The following is a 22,862-nucleotide window of genomic DNA, read 5'->3' on the forward strand; positions in this document are numbered from 1 at the left end:
TACTGCCAAAATGGCTTTTTACAGTGGTAAGTAACGAATCTCAGCTTTATGCAATGATTTACTTACATAATAGATTGGCTTCTAAAAACCGTTGTTAACCCTTATTAGCACCAAGCTGATAGCATGGGAAACCACAGCAATATAAGCAAACAATACCTCATCTACCTCAGGCCTAAACATAGTGGATGGTCGAGAAAGATATTCTTTAAGCTGTTGAAAAGCCAAAGCACACTCTTCAGTCGATTCAAATCCCTTCCATTTATTCAGCAACTGGAAGAAAGGCCTACATCTGTCTGCGGACCGAGAAATAAACCGATTTAAGGCAGCTATTATTCTTGTCAGTCTCTAAACTTCCTTAAGATTACGAGGTGGCTGTAAACTGTTAATTGCCTTAACTTGATCAGGATTAACTTTGATTCCAAGATGTGTAACCATAAAGCCCAGAAATTTACCGGATCCAACGCCAAAAGAGCATTTGGAAGTATTTAGGCACAACTTATATTTCCTTAGTGTCTCGAAGACGTTTCCAAGATTCCCAACATGCTTGGACACCACCTTACTCTTTACCACCATGTCATCCACATAAACTTCAATGCTTTTCCCTAACTGCGATTCAAACATCTTGATCATCATCCTTTAGTAGGTAGTCCCTGCATTCTTCAAACCGAAAGGCATTACCTTATAATGATAGTTTCCTGTAGGAGTGACGAAGACTGTTTTCTCTTGATCGTCCAAAGTCAAAGGTATTTGGTGAAAATCTTGAAAAGCATCTAAAAAACTCATCCGAGGATGCCCAATCGTGACATCTACCAACTGATCAATGCGAGGCATGGGAAAAGGATCTTTGGGACACGCTTTATTCAAATTAGTAAAGTCTACACGTACTCGTCACTTTCCATTCTTCTTCTTAACCACCACTGTATTGGCCAACCAATTAGGACAAAATACCTCTTTGATAGCTCCTACCTGCTTGAGCTTAATTACCTCTTCCTTGACAGCTTTAGAATATTCCTTAGATGATCGTTGAGGTGATTGCTTCCTTGGTACAACTGCGGGGTTGACATTCAAATGATGACAAATGAAACTCGGATCGATCCTAAGGGCCTCATAAGTATTCCAAGAAAAAACATCAAGGTTTCCCTTAAGGAACTTCATCAATTCCTCCTTCTCCTGAGGAGGCAGCTGAGCACCAACCTGAAAATACTTCTCTTTATACTTACCTATAGAAATTTGTTCTAAAGCTTCACATTCTGCTTCTACCGATAAACCCCCTGACAACACTGATTCCTTTAATTATTACAAACCATGCTTATTTGAAGCCGAGGACCCATCCTCAGCCTGATGTCTAATTGCAGCCACCATACACTGCCTCACGGTAGACTGGCTTCTGATCAACTCTTCAACCCGGTCCCTAGATGGATACTTCACCTTCAAATGCAAAGTGGAAGGGACAATCCCCATGGCATGAAGCCAGGGTCTCGCCATAATGGCTATGTATGGAGAATATGCATCCACCACTATGAAGTTAACCTCGACAACTTCTGACCTCGTTTGTACTGGTACCTTGACTTGCCCCATTGGTATAACCATTTTCCCATCGAAACCTACTAGAGGTGAATCATTACTAGTCAAATCCTTTGGTTTTAACCCTAACCCTTTATATAAGTCGGGGTACATAATTTCTGCCCTAATACCCTGATCCACGATCACACGCCTCACATCATACCCCCTATCTTAAGCGTGACCACCAAAACATCATCATGTGGTTGTATAGTTCCAAACTTATCCTTCTCCGAGAAACTCAATGCCAATTATATTGCAACCTTAGCCCTCTTTGGCTCATGATTAGAGTTCTCGAGTAATGGCGTAGCCACAGTCATTACATGGGAGGGACACGAGCCTGTCCTCCCAAGAGCTGCAAAAATGACATTAATGGTGCCCAATGGAGGCCTTAAAGAGGTGTTCCCTTGAGTACTTGAGCCTGTATGATCAACTTGCCCATTGGGCCTATATAAGAACTTTTGCAACCTTCCATCTTTAACCAATTGCTCCAAATGATACCACAAATTTCTGCAATTCTCAGTGGTGTGTCCTCGCTTCTGGTGATACTGACAATGAAGATTCTGGTTATGTCTAGTGGGGTCTCCACTCATCTTGTTAGACCATTTGAAGTATGACTCATTCTTAATCTTCTCTAGAATTTGATGAACTGGCTCTCAGAACACCGTGTTAACGGCTTGTGGCACAATAGCAGCCTTAGTCTGCCTGGTAAAATCTCACCGAGGATGATTATCGTTATATTTGTTTGACCTGAAGTCTCTCCTATCCTGAGAGACCATCTTCGCTTTTCCTTTACCTAACTACTGGTCCTCCTCAACTTGTTTATACTTATCAATTCGGTCCATGAGCTGGCCCACACTACTAACTGGTTTCCTAGTTAACGACTTCCTCAAACAATGCTCGGCCAGTAAACCGACCTTGAAAGTTCTGATGGCCACATCATCAAAGTCCCCATCAATCTCATTGAACATCTCCCAGTACCTATCTATGTATGTTTTTAAGGTTTCAACCTCTCGCATATTTATAGACAACAAAGAATCCAAAGGCTGAGGAACTCTACTACATGTAATAAAGTGAGATCCGAACGCTTGGGTGAGTTCTTTAAAGGAATCAATGGACCCTGATCCCAGACCATCAAACCACCTCATTGCAGCATGCCCCAGGCTGGATGGGAAAACCCTGCACATCAAAGCCTCATTTTTGGAGTGCACAGCCATTCTCTGGTTGAAATGGCTTACGTGTTCCACAGGGTCAGTTCCACCATTATACATGGTGAACGTTGGCTGAGTGAAATGCTGAGGAAGTTTTTCCCCTTCAATCTTACGTGTAAAGGGTGATTTAGAAATCTGATTCAGCGCCCGACTCATAGCATCAGTTCCCAAACCCGTATTGGATGAACTCCTATTCCTGCGATTATGGGGGTTATTCTCTTCATACGAGTAAGACTCACTAGGGGAGTTCTTGATCTAGGCTTGTAGCTACCCTCCTCATTCTCACCAGAAGAAGAGTCAGAAATGGACGGAGCTCACTGTCGTCGTTCGTGACGTAATTGTCTCCTCAAACGGTCAATTTCCAACTGCATGGCCCTAGCATTCTCCTCATGGGAGACTATGCTTCCACATCGTGACTGACTCTTGCTAGTATGGGTGGTATGTACACTTCCTTCCTGCTCTCCAACTCGTTCAAGATTGAGGAAGTCATCTTGACGCTGGGCTCCAACACGTTCAAGATTGAGGAAGTCATCTTGACGCTGGGACCCCTTAGACTTCACCTGGTGTGGACCTGAATTTGCCATAACCTAACCTCAGACTCACTGAAAACCAAAGATTCCCACAGACGATGCCAATTGTAAGGTCACAATTTGTACCTAAGCCCAATAAGAGGAAGGGTATAGGCTTAAAGAGCCCAATACAATAAATTTATAGAGAGTGGGTCAAAAATAATGTTTTTAATGAGCTTAAACGATCACAACAATGACCAAAGATTCTATAATGATAAGGATGGGCAGGTTTATATGATGAAATTTATCCTTGGACTCAAGTCGAGGAACAGATTCTTATATTTCTCCTCTCTTAAAGATTAAGTACAAATATCCAGTCAACAATGTTTTCTCTTCCTCTCCCTCGATCTTCTATTCTCCGGGACCTTCCCTTTTCTTATACTTCCTCCTTCCCCCTTCCCCTTCATTTTTGCTCTCCACTTGTAGATCTAGACTCCTCCCATTGATACTTGTCCCATCAGCACCTTTTTGAAGTCTTTAGGTAATAGCTGTAAGGCTGAAAATCACTGTTCAGGTATCACTTCCTCATTAATGCAACCAGAGACTTAAGTACAGAGCATTCAATGCGGTGGTAGCAGCTTTCTCTGAGATATTTCCCAACTGTTCTTGTTCTCTATGCCCCTGTAAAACACATCTTCATCCACAAGACTTCCTAAAATATCATTCTAGTCAATATGACGTACCATCTGACCCTTATTTCACTTAGACGAGGAGATACTCCTCCTCAGATCACCTCCATTAACTTCTTCCACCACATTTGCTCGTGGGTCTTTAAGTTTGACATCCTTGTTACCATCAATCCGTCCTCGAACTAGTAAACGTCCTTGGACTAAGCCCATGGCCCAAAAACGCATCTTGGGCCTTTTATCCCCACAATTATATTGAACAAAAAATTACTTATTTTTATTCATTTTCAAGTTATACATTTTTTAAAGTTAAGTCATAATCCTTTAAGAAAAATAAGTACTTTTAATTTTTATTTAACTATCCCGTGCATCACACGGGTCAACTACTAGTATACTATATAATTAGAGTTGGGCTTAGACGCCGTGGTTGCGCTAAGTGGCGGCACTGAATTGTAGAAATTTTTTTAGATTTTTATATTTTAAAAAGAAAATATTTACATTAAAAAGTCTAATGCATCTTAAATTGCAACAACCGTATACTACGCTAAAAAATAGAGGTCTAATGCATCTTAAATTGCAATAACATATACTATACTAAAAAAAATAGGTCTAATACATCTCAAATTGTAGCAATGTACACTATACTAAATCAAAAGGTCCAATGCTTCTAAAATTGTAGCAACTGTATACTACACTAAAAAAAAGAGGTCTAATACATCTTAAATTGTAGCAATGTACATTACACTAAATCAAAAGGTCTAATATATCTTAAATTGCAGTAATCGTATACTACACTAAAAAAAGAAGAAGTCTAATGCATCTTAAATTGCAACAATATTTATAGAATATCTTAAATATATATAATTAAATTACAATTTTACTATTAAGAGCTTTTAGAAATTTAAAACTTGCCATAATTTTTAAAAATATTTTATAATATATTTTTTGCAAAAAAAAAAAAAATTACATAATATACATTTTCCATGTAACTTAATTTTTAAAAATATTTTTACTATTTTATTTGTTATTAGATTTGATTATATTATCAAAAAAAAAAATCTTTTTTAAAAATTTATATATAATTTTTTTTTATTAAGCTGTGCATCGCACGGGCATAATACTAGTATACTATAAATTGTGTTAGATAATAGATCCTTACAAACTAATAACCTTTCACCAACCATTTACAAATCACAAAAAATAAAATGGCACAAATCACATATACTTATTGCAAAAAAATTTTACCAACCACAAAAAATAAAATGGCACCAATCATATATACTTATCGCATTAGTTTGTTAAGTTTTTTTGTAAAAATAATGGGAAAATTACACTTTATCTCCTAAACTCTACATTATTTTACATTTACCCCCATAAACTGTACCCATTTTTACACTTATCTCTCTAAACTATGCCACATTTTACACTTACTTCCCTAAACTTTGAGAATATACACTCATTTCACTAAAAAGTGTCAATTAGTTGAACTACCAAGTTCTTAGATATTAACGTATTTAGTGTGTGTTTGACAAAAATTATTTTTGTTAGTTATTTTACTACTTAGCTTATTTTTACTCTTATTCATAGGCTTCATTGTATTTTTTGATACTATTCATAGGTCACACTGTACTATTTCGGCTAACTTTTACTTTTATCTATAGTATTTTTAGTAAAAAATTTTCAATTTCAACAAAATAAGTAAACCCCAAATAGACCCTTAAGAATTTTTTTTATTGTTAAGCACTATCTTTGTTCTTTATAGTTTTTCTTCCGTTCTTGTCTGTTAGCCTTTTCGCAATCTTTATGTCAAAAAAAAAAAAAAATAATAATGATGTAGACATGTTCCTTTGACTGAGTTCAATATATATATATATATATATATATATATATATATATGAAACTCTATCTATCATATATTTGAGAGTAAAGTTTGACGTTGTTCCAATCGGGAGGAGCAAAAAGGTGTCTTAGTAAATATTAATTCAATGTCTAGAACACTTCAATATTATATAGCTGATCATAGATGTCAAGGCGTACGCGTTGAATAGATTAGATAGAAAAAACGTCATGGCTTACGTATGCCAACGTTAAGCAAGACTGAAAAAGAGACAATTTAATGAGCCAAATTATAAATACCAATTAGCTTAACATTTTTTACACCAACTGCAAACCACAAATTTAATTAAGGAATCTTCTGCATTGGTAGTACATACTCAACGCTCATAAGAAATGGCTGAAACAACCAAGAATCCTGAAACGAAGAGGTATTTGATCTTTAATTAATTATAATGTTTTTAGTCGAACATAACCTGAGATCCTAATACTCATTATTCTTTCCTTGTTTCTTTTGCATTTATTTCAATCTTTTTCCCAGGGTTGCAGTTGTAACAGGAGCCAACAAAGGAATAGGATTTGAGATATCTAAACAGCTAGCTTCAAATGGGGTCAAGGTAATATTAACTGCTAGAGATGTGAAGAGGGGCACTGAAGCTGTTGAAATACTCAAGGCTGCTGGATACTCCGATTTGATTTTTCATCAACTTGATCTCTTGGACCCAGTCAGCATTTCTTCTTTCGTGAATTTCATCAAAACCGAATTTGCGAAGCTTGACATATTGGTACCTAATCCAACTCTCTAGCCCTCTTCTGATATATTGCATGTGATTGTGAAGATTGTGTTTAATTGCTTCTTCATCTATTACAACCATTTTCCTAGAGTTTTGGATTACCAAAATTTTGATTTTAGCAAAGATAATACATTAGTAGGGTGCTTTGATTATGGTATATTACTGATTGTTCTAAAATTTATCATTGTATCGTAATAGGAAGTTTTAGTTGAATTATCTTTATCTCCACATTACTCTTATTTTTTTAAAAAATATATAAAAAATTCTCACATAAGGCAGCTTGGGCCCTCATGTGAAAGAAGGGTAGTATTGGATTAAATGATTAAATGAATAATTTCTTAGCAATAATTTATAAGATTCTAATAAAATACTATATCATATTGACTAGTAGATGGGGATATACAACAATATTTATATGAATGTCTAATAGCTGGACTAGACTCCTTTTTTAATCAGCTTGTAGCTATGATAAAGACAATTATGGTTGAATTATTTTTCTATATAGAGTTTTAAATAAAGAAAAACCTACAGTCACTAGCTTGGCGAAATTGAAACCCAATTTAACTAGATGAAGAAGTTTTGTTCTTACGCAGGTAAATAACGCAGCGGTTAATGGATTAACCACAGTTGGTACAGTGGATCCAAAAGACTTAAAATTGGGCCCTGATGATGTGAGTCTCTCAGTGTAATATAATCTTTTCTGTATTTCAAAATGGAGGACATAATCCAGAATTTAGTAGCTATGGCAAGATGAATAATTTTAAGTGGAGAAAAGAAGAAGTAATCAAATAATTTAATTTAGATATGTATTGAAAATCGTTTACCACTGTATGCGATAATAGGTTACAGGTCCAAATGCCGGAGCCTTTAAGAAATTTGTACAGCAAACTTATGAATCTGCGGTAAACTCTTTCAAAACAAATTATTATGGGATCAAGCATTTGAGCAAAGAACTTATTCCACTTCTTCAGTTATCAAAATCGGCAAGAATAGTAAACATCTCCTCCAACTTGGGACAGCTTAAGGTAAAATATTATTAATTCAAAGAATCTAGTTACCTCTAGTTATACATGTTATAGTAGATGCAACCACTGAAGAAAGAGAATGTATCTTATGTATTGGGTATATACATCATATCCCTTACATGGTTAATAAAATTATTATGTGACAATTAAATAGTAATACTAGCTAGGACTATTACAATTTTACTTTTTAAATTTTGCAAACTGAAATGTCACATTTTAATAAAAGATAAAAGGATAATCAAAAAAAATTTATTTATGATATTGTTGATGTTTCACCATTCACATTTATTATAATGTTAGATTATAAATATTTTGAAGTAAAACTGGTTGTAAATTTAGTGAGCATTTGGATTCAGAGGTTTCACGTCTGTGTTTTGAGTTTTCATGTTTCCTTTTTTTTTTTTTTTTTACCAGAAGTTGGTTTCACGTGGGACACATCCCTGCCAATGGGTCTTGTGCATTGTGCAAGGACCCACTACCCTTTTGAACGTCCACACATTTCACTAGAAAGGCACTGTCAGTGGGTCTTGTGCACTGTTCACGGGACCCACAAACATCTTTTTTCACCGAAAATTTAATTAAAAATAGTTCTCACAGCAATATTCACATATTTAAAAATTGCTACAGTATTTTCAGTTTTTAGTTTTCAGCAAAATAAGTGGTATCCAAACAGACTCTTAGTATTTTGAGTCATGATTATCAAACATTCACTATTGTACATGATTTGTACACATTGTCACTATTCATATTTTATTAAGAATATTTGTACAAAAATTGTGGAAATCATGCACAAAATTCTAGATATGATGCGTTTAGAGTACACAGTAATGAGTGTGTAAATATATATTTCTCTTCGTATTGTTTTAAGTCAAAAAACTTGAGGAAAATTACACCAATTATACTTCTTTTTACGATTACTCTCCTAAACTATCCTAATTCTCATTTACACTTTCCTTGAAACTATGAGAATGTACACTTACCTCTCTAAATTATTGTCTGTGTAACACTTTGCACCCTAACTCATGAGTAATTGTTTAGGGAAATAAGTGTATATTTTCATAGTTTATGGGAGATATATTTTAGGGAGGAAGGGTAAACGAAGTATAATTTAAGGGGATAAAGTTTGCATTTTTATAGTATAGGGGGTAAATGTAAATGAGGATATAGTTGAAGGGAGTAAGTGTGAAATGAGATATAGTTTATTATGAGTAAACCGAAATTCTCCAATAACTTGAAAACTTTGTCGTTATTTCTGATAATTAGATGATATAAACTGAACGTGGCATGTTTTGATTTGTGCTTTGAAACTATATTTGACATGCATTAAATGAATAGTGCTAGAATTTTCTGGACCACGATTTAAAAAAAAAAAATTGAAAATTTGTGTTTGTATTTCAGCTTATTTCAAATGAGAATGCAAAGAAGAAGCTAGGAGATGTAGATGGTCTCACAGAAGAGAAAGTGGATGAGGTGGTTGAAGAGTTTTTAGAAGATGTGAAGGAGAATTTGATAGAAGATAAAGGTTGGCCTAGTAATAATTTTTCAGCGTATTCTGTCACCAAGACAGTTCTGAATGCGTACACAAGGGTTCTAGCGAAAAAGTATCCCACAATTGCCATTAACGCAGTCAGTCCTAGATTTACCAAAACAGATTTGAATTACAACACTGGGGTCTCGACTACTGAAGAAGCTGCAAAAGGCCCTGTGATGTTGGCTTTGATGCTTGATTCTAAGCCTTCTGGGCTTTTCTTTGATAAGACAGAAGTGTCAACGTTTTGACTGTAACATATTGTGCAATAGTTATAACAGCAACAAAATAACATGTTATGTATTTGTGCTAATGTGTGCGTGGAAGGTAGAGACAATTAAGGCTAAAGATTTTTTTTTTTTTTTTTTGGGGAGGGGGAGTAGGGATGGCAATTTTAAATTCGACCCGCGGATATCCGGTCCGGCCCGACCTTAATGGGCCGAATTTTACCCGGCTCAATAAAAAATAGGGTCGGATATAGGTTTTTTTTTTTAAAAACCCGAAGCGGTTCCGGGTTGGGTCCGGATTTTATAAAAAAACCCGGAACCCAACCTGAAAACCTGGCCCGGATAATACCCGGATGATATATATATATATATATATATATATATATATATATATATATATATATATATCATTGTAATTTTGAAACCCTAGTCACTATTCACTAACCCAGCCGCCTCTCCCTCTCATTCCCATTTTCACGCCTCACTGCCTTCTGCCTCAGTCAGTGCTCATCACGCCCTCACGCCTTAGTGCCTCATTGTAGCCACACCTCAGGTCCTCAGGCACGCCCTCACACCTCATCACGCAGCCACGCCTCACCATCTTAGTCCAATACCCCAAACGGTTGTAACGCCTCTTTCCCAGATTTCTATTTTCTCTTTCTTCCTTTGACCATCTCATTTCATAACCTCCGACTATCCTGTCTCTCTTTTCGTCTTTCCGGTGGTGTCCTGGTGGTAGGTTCGTTGATCTCTCTTCTCTCTTCTTATTTTTAGGGGCGTCGTGGTGGTTGGTTTTGGTTTGGATCATTGGTTCTGGGTTTATTATGGGGTGGTCGGTGGCAAATTATCACAAAGCCATAAAGAAGAGATGTGATGAAGATGTTGTGGGTTTAACATGTTTGTGAATTTTTGTTGATAACGGTGGTCTTTGGTCTCTTGTTTCTGGGTTTGTGGATGGGAAGATAAACGGGGCCTGCGGGGTGGGTCTGGGCCCTAGAAAAAAATCCGATTAATAATCGGGCCAAGTTCAGGTTGCGAGTCTTGGGCTGCGAGTCGGGTTTAAGTATGCAAAAATTCGGCCCGAACTCGACCCGTTGCCATTCCTACGGGGAGGAACTACTTTCTCTTGCATTTGGGTTTCTTTTGTACTTATTTTTAATAAAATAAATTTTTTTGATGAATAGTGCACAAGGACAATTTTTGTGGAGTTAGTTTTGCCAGGGAAAAATAGGTGAAACAATTGCAGTCATACAGTATAGTTACTCCAATTTGTACCTTTTTTTTTTTAATAAATACTTTATTACTCAACCCAAAACAGGAGAAATACAAAAAGGTTTGGCTTGGAACTATTTCTATCTAAAGTTTTAATCACAAATAAAGGCAGAATAGAGATGAGAAGTAACCCAGACTAAGTTACAAAAGCAGCCCATTGGGCAAGAAGATGAGTGGAGACATTGCCCTCTCTATTGACAAAAGAGAAAAAAACATTTACAAAAGATTTAGCTAAATACAAAATACTATCAAGTATGAATTTGATAATATATGAGGGACAAAATCTACATTCTTCAAAGGATCTATAACATTTAGAGCTTCACCTTCCAATATTATATTTCTATAACCTTCCATAGCAGCACACTTAATAGCACACCAAGTTGCTTTGGCCTAGCAAAGAATTCCTTGGATCCAATTGTTTTGCCAATTCCAATAGAAGCTTTCCTGAATCATCTCCGCCCACTACTGCAATAGAAATTTTCTCTATCCTTATTGCTGCATCAAAGTTTAATTTTATCTAGTTGTTTGGAGGGGCTGCTAAACATTAATTTTTGGTGGTCTCCTTGGTAATTCACTCCAAGCTTGTTTATGCTCCTCGAAGACACGTCTTATCTAGCAAGCTCAATTGGTTTGCTTTTAGATCCCTCCCCCTGAGCTTTGTTACCGGAAAACCATATTTGTACCTAAAGCGTAATTATTGAGGTGATAATATAATATATTGTAATTTGGAATTAGTAAAAATAGTCTTTAATGATAGTGCAAATTAAAGTGAGATTACATTAATAAATTAAAAAAAAAATTTAGATAGCAATAATGAAGTTGTCAGGGACGTTTTTGCGATAAGGGTCGAAAATGCGAGAATGACCCAAATCTCCCCTTGGGTTCTTTAGAAGTGTTTGTTGTGGAGAATCAAGCCCAAAATTCTAAATGTATAATGAACAAAAGGCTAATGGTGTTTTGATAAGAGAGAATCAAAATGCTAATAACAAAAATGCAAAAAAGCATAAAAACATAACAGGCCCGAAACTTCGACCCACAGTCAGCGAGAAGAGGAAATTGAGAGAGGTTGTGAGGAAGAGAGGGAAGGTTCTCCTGTACCCATATTTCACCCCTAAGGTTCAGAATTGTGAGAATATTTCCTGGCTTAGTGGGTTTTTGCTCTCAAGTTTCAGCTTTATGGGGAAAACATGGTTCAACAGGTCTGAAACTTCGACTCATAGTCAGTGAGAAGAGGAAATTGAGAGAGGTTGTGAGGAAGAGAGGGAAGGTTCCCTTGTACCCATATTTCCACCCCAAGCTTCAGAATTGTGACATTGTTGACTGGTTGAATGAGCTTGTTGACTGGTTGAATGAGCTTTTGCTCTAAAGTTTCAGGTTTGTGGGTAGAATGTGGTTGGTTCATTTATGAGTTGAAGAGAGGTTTTTATATAGAGTTTGAAGTGTTTCTCTTGACTGTTTTTTGAGTAGTGGAAGAGGCTTTTATCCCCCGTGATACTAATTTGGTGTTTTGCCTTGGGTTGATTTTGTTTAGGGAAGAATTTGACATGCTTTTAACATGATTTGGGAAATGCTTGACTAAAATTTTATTGGCTCCCCCCTTTTTAGTTGTTCCAGACCATTGGGAGGCTCACCTAGATGAGAGCTAGCATTTGAAGTTGGCCAATGAGAGCCAACCATTTTTAAAGGAAAAAAGGGCTTGGACAAAAACTTTGGGTCACAGTTATCCAGAGCATAAAAGCTATATTGGGGTGGAAATTTTGGATATAAGACATCTTCCATGAGCTTGAGGTGCTGCCAATGTCCCTTGCCCATTTGGTAGCTCGCATGGGCTGTGCTTATTCAAAAGGCCCGAAAGAAACTGATCCTTAACTTTCAAACCACACTTCTTCAATTTTTTTCATATGTTACATGGGCTTAGGCCATACTTAAAAGAATAAAAAATAATATAATACATGAATTGGGCCCATAATGAGGTCGGACTTGATTGAGTCGGGTTCATAGAGAATGTGTTAGGAAAATAGGTATTAACAGAATTTGTGAAATAATTGAAATTAAAAATTTTAAAAGTTGTGAAATAATTGTTCATCTAAGCCTAGAAAATGAAAAAAAAAATGTTTAGCCCAATTAGTGAATTATTGAATTAGCCTCTGTTATGATTAATGAGATGCTAAAGTAGATTTGACTACCAACTCCAATGGTGGTGGCCTAGTGGTTGGGCTTTGGGCCAACAAGATTTTGGCATTTCGCTATAGGGAGTGTCTTGGGATCTCCTTTCAAGTCACCCTCCCCTACTAATAACATGTTAGTGATCTTTATATTTCATTAAAACGGGTCTTAATTAGTTGGGGAGTGCTCCCTTAGGGTATGTTTGGTTGGAGGTGAAATAAGGAGGATGAAAAATAATGGAGAGAAAATTAGAGAGAAAATAGGTTTTGATATTGTTTGATAAGCAGAGAAATGATAACAAATTTTATGGTGGGACCCTAGCATTTTCTTCCCTAGCCCGCCAAAAACACATCTCTCCAAATTGGAGAGAAAAAAAGAGTGACAACTCCAATTCTCCAGCAATGAGTAGAATGTGGTTGGTTCATTTATGAGTTGAAGAGAGATTTTTATATAGAGTTTGGGGTGTTGCTCTTGACTATTTTTTGAGTAGTGGAAGAGGCTTTTATCCCCTGTGATACTAATTTGGTGTTTTGGCTTGGGTTGATTTTGTTTAGGGAAGAGTTTGACATGCTTTTAACATGATTTGGGAAATGCTTGACTAAAATTTTATTGGCTCCCCACTTTTTAGTTGTTCCAGACCATTGGGAGGCTCACCTAGATGAGAGCTAGCATTTGAAGTTGGCCAATGAGAGCCAACCATTTTTAAAGGAAAAAAGGGTTTGGACAAAAACTTTGGGTCACAGTTACCCAGAGCATAAAAGCTATTTTGGGGTAGAAATTTTGGATATAAGACCTCTTCCATGAGCTTGAGGTGCTACCAATGTCCCTTACCCACTTGGTAGCACATATGGGTTGGGCTTATTCAAAAGGTCCGAATGAAATTGATCCTTAACTTTCAAACAACACTTCTTCAATTTTTTTCATATGTTACATGGGCTTGGGCCATACTTAAAGAATAAAAAAAATAATATAATACATGAATTGGGCCCATAATGAGGTCAGACTTGATTGAGTCGGGTTCATAGAGAATGTGTTAGGAAATAGGTATTAACAGAAGTTGTGAAATAATTGAAATTAAAAATTTTAAAAAAAGTTGTGAAATAATTGTTCATCTAAGCCTAGAAAATGAAAAAAAAAATGTTTAGCCCAATTAGTGAATTACTGAATTAGCCTCTGTTATGATTAATGAGATGCCAAAGTAGATTTGACTACCAACTCCAATGGTGGTGGCCTAGTGGTTGGGCTTTGGGCCAACAAGATTTTGCCATTTTGCTATAGGGAGTGTCTTGGGATCGCCTTTCAAGTCACCCTCCCCTACTAATAACATGTTAGCGATCTTTATATTTCATTAAAATGGGTCTTAATTAGTTGGGGAGTGCTCCCTTAGGGTATGTTTGGTTGGAGGTGAAATAAGGAGAATGAAAAATAATGGAGAGAAAATAGGTTTTGATATTGTTTGATAAGCAGAGAAATTATAACAAATTTTATGGTAGGACCCTAGCATTTTCTTCCCTAGCCCGCCAAAAACACATCTCTCCAAATTGGAGAGAAAAAAAGAGTGACAACTCCAATTCCCCAGCAATGAGTAAATTCCCCCCACCCCCCCCCTCCCCCCGATTTTAATGCTTCCTACGCATCACACCTACCCCACACAACATGGGATAATTCTGGTGCCACAACTTGTGGCACAACTCGCCCATGTGGCGAGTTATGGTTGATGATGGGTCCCCACATGGACCCACTATCACCTCTTTACCAACCAAAACTCACTACATGGGTGAATTATGGCACAAGTTTTGGTACCAGCATTGCTCCACAACATGTCTAGATATTGAATTTGTGTTGCCCAGTTTTTCCTAGTCTTCTATTCTTTTTAAAAAGAGAAAAAAAAGAACATGTCGAGACCAATGCAAAACGGTCTTTGAACTAGATTTTGTTTTGTTGCCCAGTTTTTTTTTTTTTTACCACCCAGCAACATGTCTAGATTATTAGGTATATATATATTAGATTAAATTATTTATAATAATAAAGAAAAAAAATTTACATGTATTATTTGTAAATTTTTATATTATTTAATGAGTACAAATAAATTATTTCTTATATATTATGGAATAAGAGTATAAGAGTAAATTTATATAAATTACATTTTCTATCGTTTTATCTTTCTTTTCAACCAAATAAAAGAGTTTTCCATTCCTCCCACTTTTCCACCCCTCTAACTAAGCACATAGAAGGAAAAACTAAATCTTTTCTATCATCTACCAATTTTCTATATATCCTTCTATTTTTCCACCCCTTCAATTAAATGGACCCTTACTCAATCAAGATTACGTCTTAACAAAAGAGAAGTAAATAAGCTACTATAGTTTCGGCCAACCAGGAAACCCAAATTAGCCACATTGATGGAGCCATAATTTTAGCTATTTGGCTCTCCCAAAAACTACTTTATTTATTTTACATTTTTATTCTACAAAACATCCAATATCAGTAATTTTATTTTAACTTTCAACATAATAAAATAATATAAATAGCACACTAAAATAATATACTTACTTCAATACTTCAATATCTATTCTTTCTTAAAAAATTTAAAAATACGTCATGGCCTACGTAAAAACAAAATACGCCATGGCCTACCCTTCTTTTTTTTTTTTTTTTGATAGGAGGGCCTACTTTTTAAGAGAGGAATACGTACGTCATGGCATACGTAAGATACACATACTAGCCGAACAATTTCTACTTGAGTGTCAATTATAGTCAAACTCCCTATAAAAACAAAATTAAAATACACACTACAGCAAATCTATGAAAACTTATAAGACTACACCAAGAAAAGAACCATTATGTTTTTTGATAAAACATAATTTGCAACGCTGTTAGTCTGTTACACTTACTCTTACAGACTACCCTTCAATTTTTCACAACAAATGGTGGAAACAAACATGACTCCTGGGACAAAGTGGTAATTTGATCTTCAAACAATAATGTTTTTAGTTGACACATAAAGCTGGGGATCTATTGAGATATCCTTAAGGCCTGTTTGGTCTCTAAATTTAAACTCACATTTTTTACATTTTAAACCATGTTATACACATTTTTACACACATTTTCACATACACGTATTTTAAAAAACTATAAAAATCTCATTTCAAATTACTCTACCAAACACCCCCTTAATATGCACATTTTAAAATTTTTTTTTTTTTTGATTTTTAGTTTCAATCTTCCCCCTAGGATTGCAGTTGTAACAGGAGCCAATAAAGGGATCGGATAGGGGATATGTCAACAATTAGCTTCAAATGGAGTCAAGGTGGTATTAACCGCTCGAGATGTGAAGAGGGGCAATGAAGCTGTTGATAAACTCAAGACTGCTGGATACTCTGATGTGGTCTTCCATCAACTAGATGTGACGGACCCAGTTAGCATTTCCTTTTTGCTTGATTTCATCAAAACCCAATTTGGGAAGCTTGACATATTGGTGATGCAACTTATACATATTCTGAGAGATTCTAAGTGTTATTTTGATAGTGAAGATTGTTTTTTTCCTCATATGTTACGGTGAATCTATGGACTTTTTAATAGAATCATTGAATTTTGAATTTAACAAAGAAACTAAAGCATTGGTTGAGCTCATATATTAAAAAAAAAAAGAAAAACTGACTAGTAGAAGAGAATAAATCCAAATAGTCCAGTGAGGATGAGAATAGCTATGCTAGGAACCTCTTACAGTCAGTTTATAGCGTATAACAAAGATGAATCATATAGTCCTGTTTCTTTTACGACCTTTTTCTTCAGTAGATGAACATTTATCACTTGTTCGGAAAAAGAAAAATATATACCATATATTAACCCAGGAAATCTTGATATAACTTCAAAATTGTAGGTAAACAATGCAGGGATTAGTGGAGCCATAGTCGATAAGGAATTATGGAACCTTGGTTTGGATGAAGTAAGTCTCTTAATGCTATGTAATCATTGTTCATGTCAATTAGAGAGCATCATCCCGAAGTTGTATATATACGTTAGCAATAAATTTTTTCCCCTCCCCACTCCCTCAATTTTCACAAATAACAAGCATAATAGAAATAAAATGTTTTAAAGATGAGTGCAACATCGCTGACCTCCATCTGATCATACAGTTTATAGGTCCAAATGCCAAACCTTTGAAGGAACTTATAAAGCAGACTTATCAAACTACGGAGAATTGTTTGAGAACAAACTATTATGGGACCAAGCAAGTGAGCAAAGAACTTATTCCGCTTCTTCAATTATCCAATTCAGCAAGAATAGTAAACGTCTCCTCCGGTTTGGGGCAGCTAAAGGTAAATTATTATTAATCCAAAAGTAGTTAGGTCATAGATGCTACTAATGAAAAAGGTACAACTCCTCACAATCACAGGGTTAATGAAATCACTTTGTGAAAATTCAAAAGTCACAACACTTGGAAATTTTTTGGTCATTTCTAACAATATGAAGTGTGAATTAGTTGCAGGACATGGCATGTCGAGATTTGTGCTTTGACAATTGAACTGGACATGCAATGAACATTTGGTGCTAGAAATTAGAATTAATTGACCATGTATGATGAGCTTATATATTCAATTGTGTGTTTGTATCAGTTTATTTCAAATGAAAATGCAAGGAAGAAGTTAGAAGATGTAGATGGTCTCACAGAAGAGAAAGTGGACGAGGTGGTTAAAGGGTTCTTAGAAGATGTGAAGGAGAATTCCATAGAAGTCAAAGGCTGGCCTATCAATTTTTCAGCTTATGTTGTCTCCAAGGCAGCTCTGAATGCTTACACAAGGGTTCTAGCTCAGAAGAATCCCAATATTGCTATTAACTCAGTTGGTCCTGGCTATACGAAAACGGATTTAAACGACAACACTGGGGTTTTCACTATTGTAGAAGCTGCAAAAGGTCCTGTGATGCTTGCTTTGATGCCTGAAGGTGGTCCTTCCGGCCTCTTCTTTGATCAAACAGAAGTGTCAACCTTTTGACTCGAAAATATTAATTATGCAATAGCAACAATTAGTCAATACAATATGTTACGTTTGTGTAATAATGTGTGCGTGGCAGGCAGACAAAGATCAATAATGCTAAAAATGTTGCTCCTTTTTTATTTCTTTTTTTGGTGGTTACATGTATGTAAGCTACAATCTTTGTACTTTTCTTTGAACTTATTCTCAATAAAATAAAATTCTCACAAAATATGAATATTCCCGTGGAGTTTGTCTTTGTAGGAGGCAAAAATTTGTCAAGCCAATTACAAAATGCCACATCAAAAATTTGGTGATCAATTCCAAATTAATATCATTAAATTAATTAAGTCAAATAATGACATGTGTCATCCAAATTGACACCACGTTGGCATATTAAAATTTGTCACTTGTCATTAGGCCCACAAGATAAAGATAAACTTCATATTCAATATTGATGAATAATTATCTTTATTAAAATAAATAAAATAAAATAAATAAAATAAAATAAATAAACAAAATAGAGATAATTATTTATCTTTATTGATTATTATCTTTATCAAAAATCTTTATCAAAATAGATAAATAGAGATAATTATCTCTAAGCAAAATTTGGTCCAATCAAAAGTCTACCATGTCTTTTCAAGCATATCAATTCAAAGTGGAGTATATCTTCTAAAACCACTATAAATAGATGACATCTCCTCTCATTTTGAGGGACCAAGTTTTGAAGAAGCCAAAACTCTAGAGAAATTCTACCTCAAGAACGAAAGAAGAATGATTCAAGTAAATCATTCTTCCAAGGCTTGAAGTTCTATTGGATTTAAGCTCAAGAGCCTCCATAAACTTCAAAAGTTTTAAATCATTGAAGTTTAACAGAGCAAGCCTCTAAAGCACCAAAGAATTTCAACTAAGAATCTTCGAAGAACTTGAAGAACATTCGAAGGACTTAAAGAATAACAAATCTCTAACAAGCTCAAAGCTAAAGATTCATTGTAAAGATTGTTCGATCCATCTTCCAACCAAAGTGAAGAAGATTTCGCATTCAAGTCAAGATAGAAGATAGAATCCGAGGATCACTTTTTGTAAAAGAGTTGAAATAGAGATTGTGCTCACTACTTGATTAATACAAAAATATATTTATGGAACACATTTTGCAATTTGTTTAATTTTCTATAATTGAGAAATTTTGTGTTTACAATCTTGTCAGAAAAAATAGGGAGTAATTATTGGAGTCATACAGTGTAGTTCAACAATTGGTACCTAAAGCATAATTCAATAACTCTAATGAGGGAAAAATAATAATATTATTTGTTTAAGTAATAGAATTTTTTCTTTTTTCTTTTTGTTGAGAAGTGACAAAATGTAATTAGTGCGTAATAAAAATGATGTTAAATGGTAGCACAAGAGGGACATTACATCACTCAAAAATTATTTAGATAGCAATTATCAAGATGTGAAATAAGTGTTCTTAACAATGTTCAGTCCAAATAACAGTTAAAAAAAAAACATGTTCACCCCAATTAGTATTTATAATGAGAAAAGTTTTAGTGTGCTTTTTTTAATACTAAATATAAATTAAATAGAGCAAAACTTAGATGCAATACCTTATGTCCAGTACCTTAAGTTCCCCTTTTAATATTAAAACATGTGGTTACTTAACTAAACACACTAAATGGCGTTAAAATTTTGCATGGACTGAGCATCGGTCTTTTTTGTTTCACGAAGTGAAACTCTCTCAATCCCCCTCTTCTATCTCTGCTAGAAATCAAGCACCCATACCCTTTTGAAGAGAAATAAAACAATTTTGATAGACATGCTTTGATAGAAGTGGTGTTGGGCTTGGAATTCGAATTTGAGGTGGAACTCCAAGGCTTTGGAAATTGGAAGGTGGGAGACAAGATCGGCAGTTTTCCATACTCGAATCGAGCCCCTTTGATCCATAACAATGGATTTTCTCCATTATACACAAGTTTTGGGTTCGAAGATTAATTAGAGTTTTAGGTTCAATTTTTTTAGGTTAGATGAGAGAATTAGTCAAGAATTATTGATTTAGCGTTGTACTTGATAAATTCATGGTGGTAAATGGAGGTTATGCAAACCCACTTTAGTAATTTATACAATTTAGGGTCTTTGTCGATTTTTTTTTCCTACAACTTCAACCGATAGGAGAGAGGGTGTCAAGATTTGTTGTCCATGGTTTTTGTTGACACATTCCAAACTATGGTCGCAATGTTCGGTCAATGAGTTATCAATTGGAAGAATGAGCCATCAGATCTCTTTCTAAAGGTATTTTTTTTAAGACTAATGTCCACCTAATCTCTTTCCAAAGATATATTCTTATAAGCCAAGCAATTGGGTGCATGAAAATTCTGCTACTGCTGGTGGATATGAGAAGTTCCACAATTTGTTACAATTGAAGGTGGTCATTGACGGCTGTTCAAGAGGGTATGGGTGCTTGATTTAGTAAAAAGAGAGGAGTGGATTGAGAGAGTTTTATTCTAAAATTCAATTGAAGAGAAAGAGAATGAGTTGTTGGCTTTCCTCAATCCATGTAAAATTTTAACACCGTTTAGTGTCTTTGGCTAAGTGCCACATGTTCCACGTGTCCTAATATTAAAATGGGAATCTAAGGTACTGTACTTAAGGTACTGTTTCTAAGTTTTACCCCATTAAATACTATCTATTTTGACTTTCTATATATATATATAGTTTTGATATCGTTTTTTTTTTGTGATGTAAAATTGCTAATTAAGTTTTTTGTATGTTGGTTTTATTTATGTCTCTTTCACAAGTTATTAGGAAATTATTTTCAATAATTATTTAGCACACTTATAACAATTATTTTTTGTGAATTAGTTTATTGTTTCAATTGAGTTGGATTTCTATTGGCTCAATATTTTGGAGATCTAATTATAAGTAGGGAAAAAATGCAAAATCCATCAATATTTTTTTCTTTAAAAAAAGTATCATTTTAAAATTGTGAGACATTTTTATACAATTTGGAAGACTTTTGACTTATGCAATTAGGGGCCTTGAGACCCTTTAATTTATTTTGGGACAAGTGAGGCCTTAGGCCTTAGCCCAAAGCATATCCTGTACCGACTGCATGCAATGGGTTTCTCACAACATGTGACCCCCCACTAATGCGTGGGCCCATGTGTTGTTTATGTTGAAAAATCTGGTTTTGTATCTCATATAAAACACACACAATGGAAGCAATACAAGGATCTATTTCATTCATGAGAGATAACATGTATCCTTGAATTCTAGAACAAAGAAAAGAAAGCATACCTTGATGCAGTAAAATTCAAAATAAGACTTGAGAATACTTTCAATCTTCATCCCAATTCCACATGGTGCCTAAGATGAGTGGTTTCTCAATCAATTCTTTTGTACGTTAATTTTCCTTTGGAAAATTGTATTCCAAAGACTCTGTAGAAAAAAAAACTGTTTTCTCTTCTTTTAATCATACATACATGCTAACTACTTTGGTAGTTACTTTATTTAATAACTCTTATTAAATAAAAACTAATTATCTAATTGGTTTAGCCTTTTAGGCTTGCCCAATTGGGCTTTAGTTTGTGGCTTAAGATGGACCAAAGGGAACAAATAAGACTTTGGCTCCAATTGGCTTTGGGCTTATCTGTCAACTCTTGATAAGTCTAAAGTTACCATTAATTATATTTAATATCACTTTATAAATATAATTGCGCTCTAGGCATTACTAATAAACTATATTCCAAAACGCTAATGATATCATTTGACCCTTCTATGAAATATCCATAGTGAACAAAGTCATAATGAACTGTCACTTTGTAAACAACTATTTTATTTTTGAGAACTTGGTTTAAACTTTTAGTTATTCATATTTATTGAAATCTGATTTCAATAAATATAAACTTTAGTAACTCCCTACTAAAGTGGGCGCCTGAATAACTAGTTCCAATTAAACTTATCTCAATGAGATATTTCGTATCTCTATAAAAAGAGATTATGGATTCCATCTTGAGAATGTGTTCCCTTGACACTACATGTGGTTACCTAACATACTTAGATTTTGACCATCAATATTAGATCTCACTCCTAATATATTAAAGTAACATACATTTCATGATCGGGTTCACTATCCTCTTAGGATTAAGAGTCTATGAAATTAGAAGTTGTGAGATTAATCATTCAGGCGACAGTTGTTGATTGAATAATTAATCTCACAGCTGTCCAGCTCAATATGTCTTAACACTTAAGACACATCAACACATCAACTATAAGTCTCCATTTCTATGATTAAGACAAACCATCTTAGTTGATGTGTTATAGTCTTCGCAGACGAAACGCCCAATTTCATTACCGACTACGAGCTACGTTTTGAGTTTACAAGGAACTTGTGATTTATATCTTCTGTGACTAAATCACATACAATGCATCTCAAGGACTATAATAATCTCTCATTAGTTCATTTACAAATAGTCTCATATAATTAAACAATTTAATTATTTATGACATGCCAATAAATTGGATTTTAGGGCATAAAGCCCAACAGTTTAGAACTCTCGTATTGAACATTTGAATGGGTATAGGATATACATATACTACAGGCTACAATAAATCTATGAATCCCTATTAGACTACACCAAGAAAAAAACTTGGATGTTTTAAGCCTAATTTGCAACGCGGTTACATTGACGCTTATAGACTACTCTTCAATTTTTTCAAGAAATGGTAGAAACAAACATAACGAGAGAGAGAGAGAGAGAGAGAGAGAGAGAGAGAGAGAGAGAGAGAGAGAGAGAGAGAGAGAGAGAGAGAGGTAATATGATCTTTAACAATAACAGTTTTAGGATTTGCCAACACATATATGAACCATAACACTATAATGTGAGCGTGACTATATATGACTAAAAGTTGAAGTGTAGCATTTATTGTTTCTGCGCTCCTATTGAGCCACATCAGCAATCACGTTATTCATTTATTTTTTAATTTTTCTTTTCTTTATTCAAAATTTTCTTCCCCCTATTTTCAAAAAAAAAAAAAAAAAAACTCTTATTCTCCCTATTAGTTCACACCTACTATTA

General features: G+C 34.8%; 3 protein-coding genes across 3 annotated transcripts; 2 read left to right on the forward strand and 1 right to left on the reverse strand.

Annotated features, from left to right (window-relative positions):
* Nucleotides 1-345: 345 nt before the first annotated feature.
* On the reverse strand, nt 346-1,578 carry LOC142612104 (uncharacterized). Its single transcript, XM_075784227.1, has 3 exons — nt 1,305-1,578; nt 949-1,220; nt 346-606 (listed from the first exon to the last, which is right to left on the reverse strand). Exons 1-3 carry the CDS (start codon nt 1,576-1,578, stop codon nt 346-348), a joined length of 807 nt encoding a protein of 268 aa, XP_075640342.1.
* A 4,537-nt stretch (nt 1,579-6,115) lies between these two features.
* On the forward strand, nt 6,116-9,459 carry LOC142611628 (salutaridine reductase-like). Its single transcript, XM_075783720.1, has 5 exons — nt 6,116-6,230; nt 6,341-6,584; nt 7,187-7,264; nt 7,436-7,618; nt 9,017-9,459. The coding sequence occupies exons 1-5, from the start codon at nt 6,196-6,198 to the stop codon at nt 9,395-9,397; spliced, it is 921 nt and encodes a 306-aa protein (XP_075639835.1). The 5' UTR covers nt 6,116-6,195; the 3' UTR covers nt 9,398-9,459.
* A 6,050-nt stretch (nt 9,460-15,509) lies between these two features.
* LOC142612105 (salutaridine reductase-like) lies at nt 15,510-18,029 on the forward strand. Its single transcript, XM_075784228.1, has 5 exons — nt 15,510-15,518; nt 15,714-15,773; nt 16,086-16,289; nt 16,951-17,133; nt 17,431-18,029. The coding sequence occupies exons 1-5, from the start codon at nt 15,510-15,512 to the stop codon at nt 17,806-17,808; spliced, it is 834 nt and encodes a 277-aa protein (XP_075640343.1). The 3' UTR covers nt 17,809-18,029.
* Nucleotides 18,030-22,862: the final 4,833 nt, after the last annotated feature.

Source organism: Castanea sativa, chromosome 10, assembly GCF_040712315.1.
Source record: "Castanea sativa cultivar Marrone di Chiusa Pesio chromosome 10, ASM4071231v1".
Taxonomy (NCBI): Eukaryota; Viridiplantae; Streptophyta; class Magnoliopsida; order Fagales; family Fagaceae; genus Castanea; species Castanea sativa.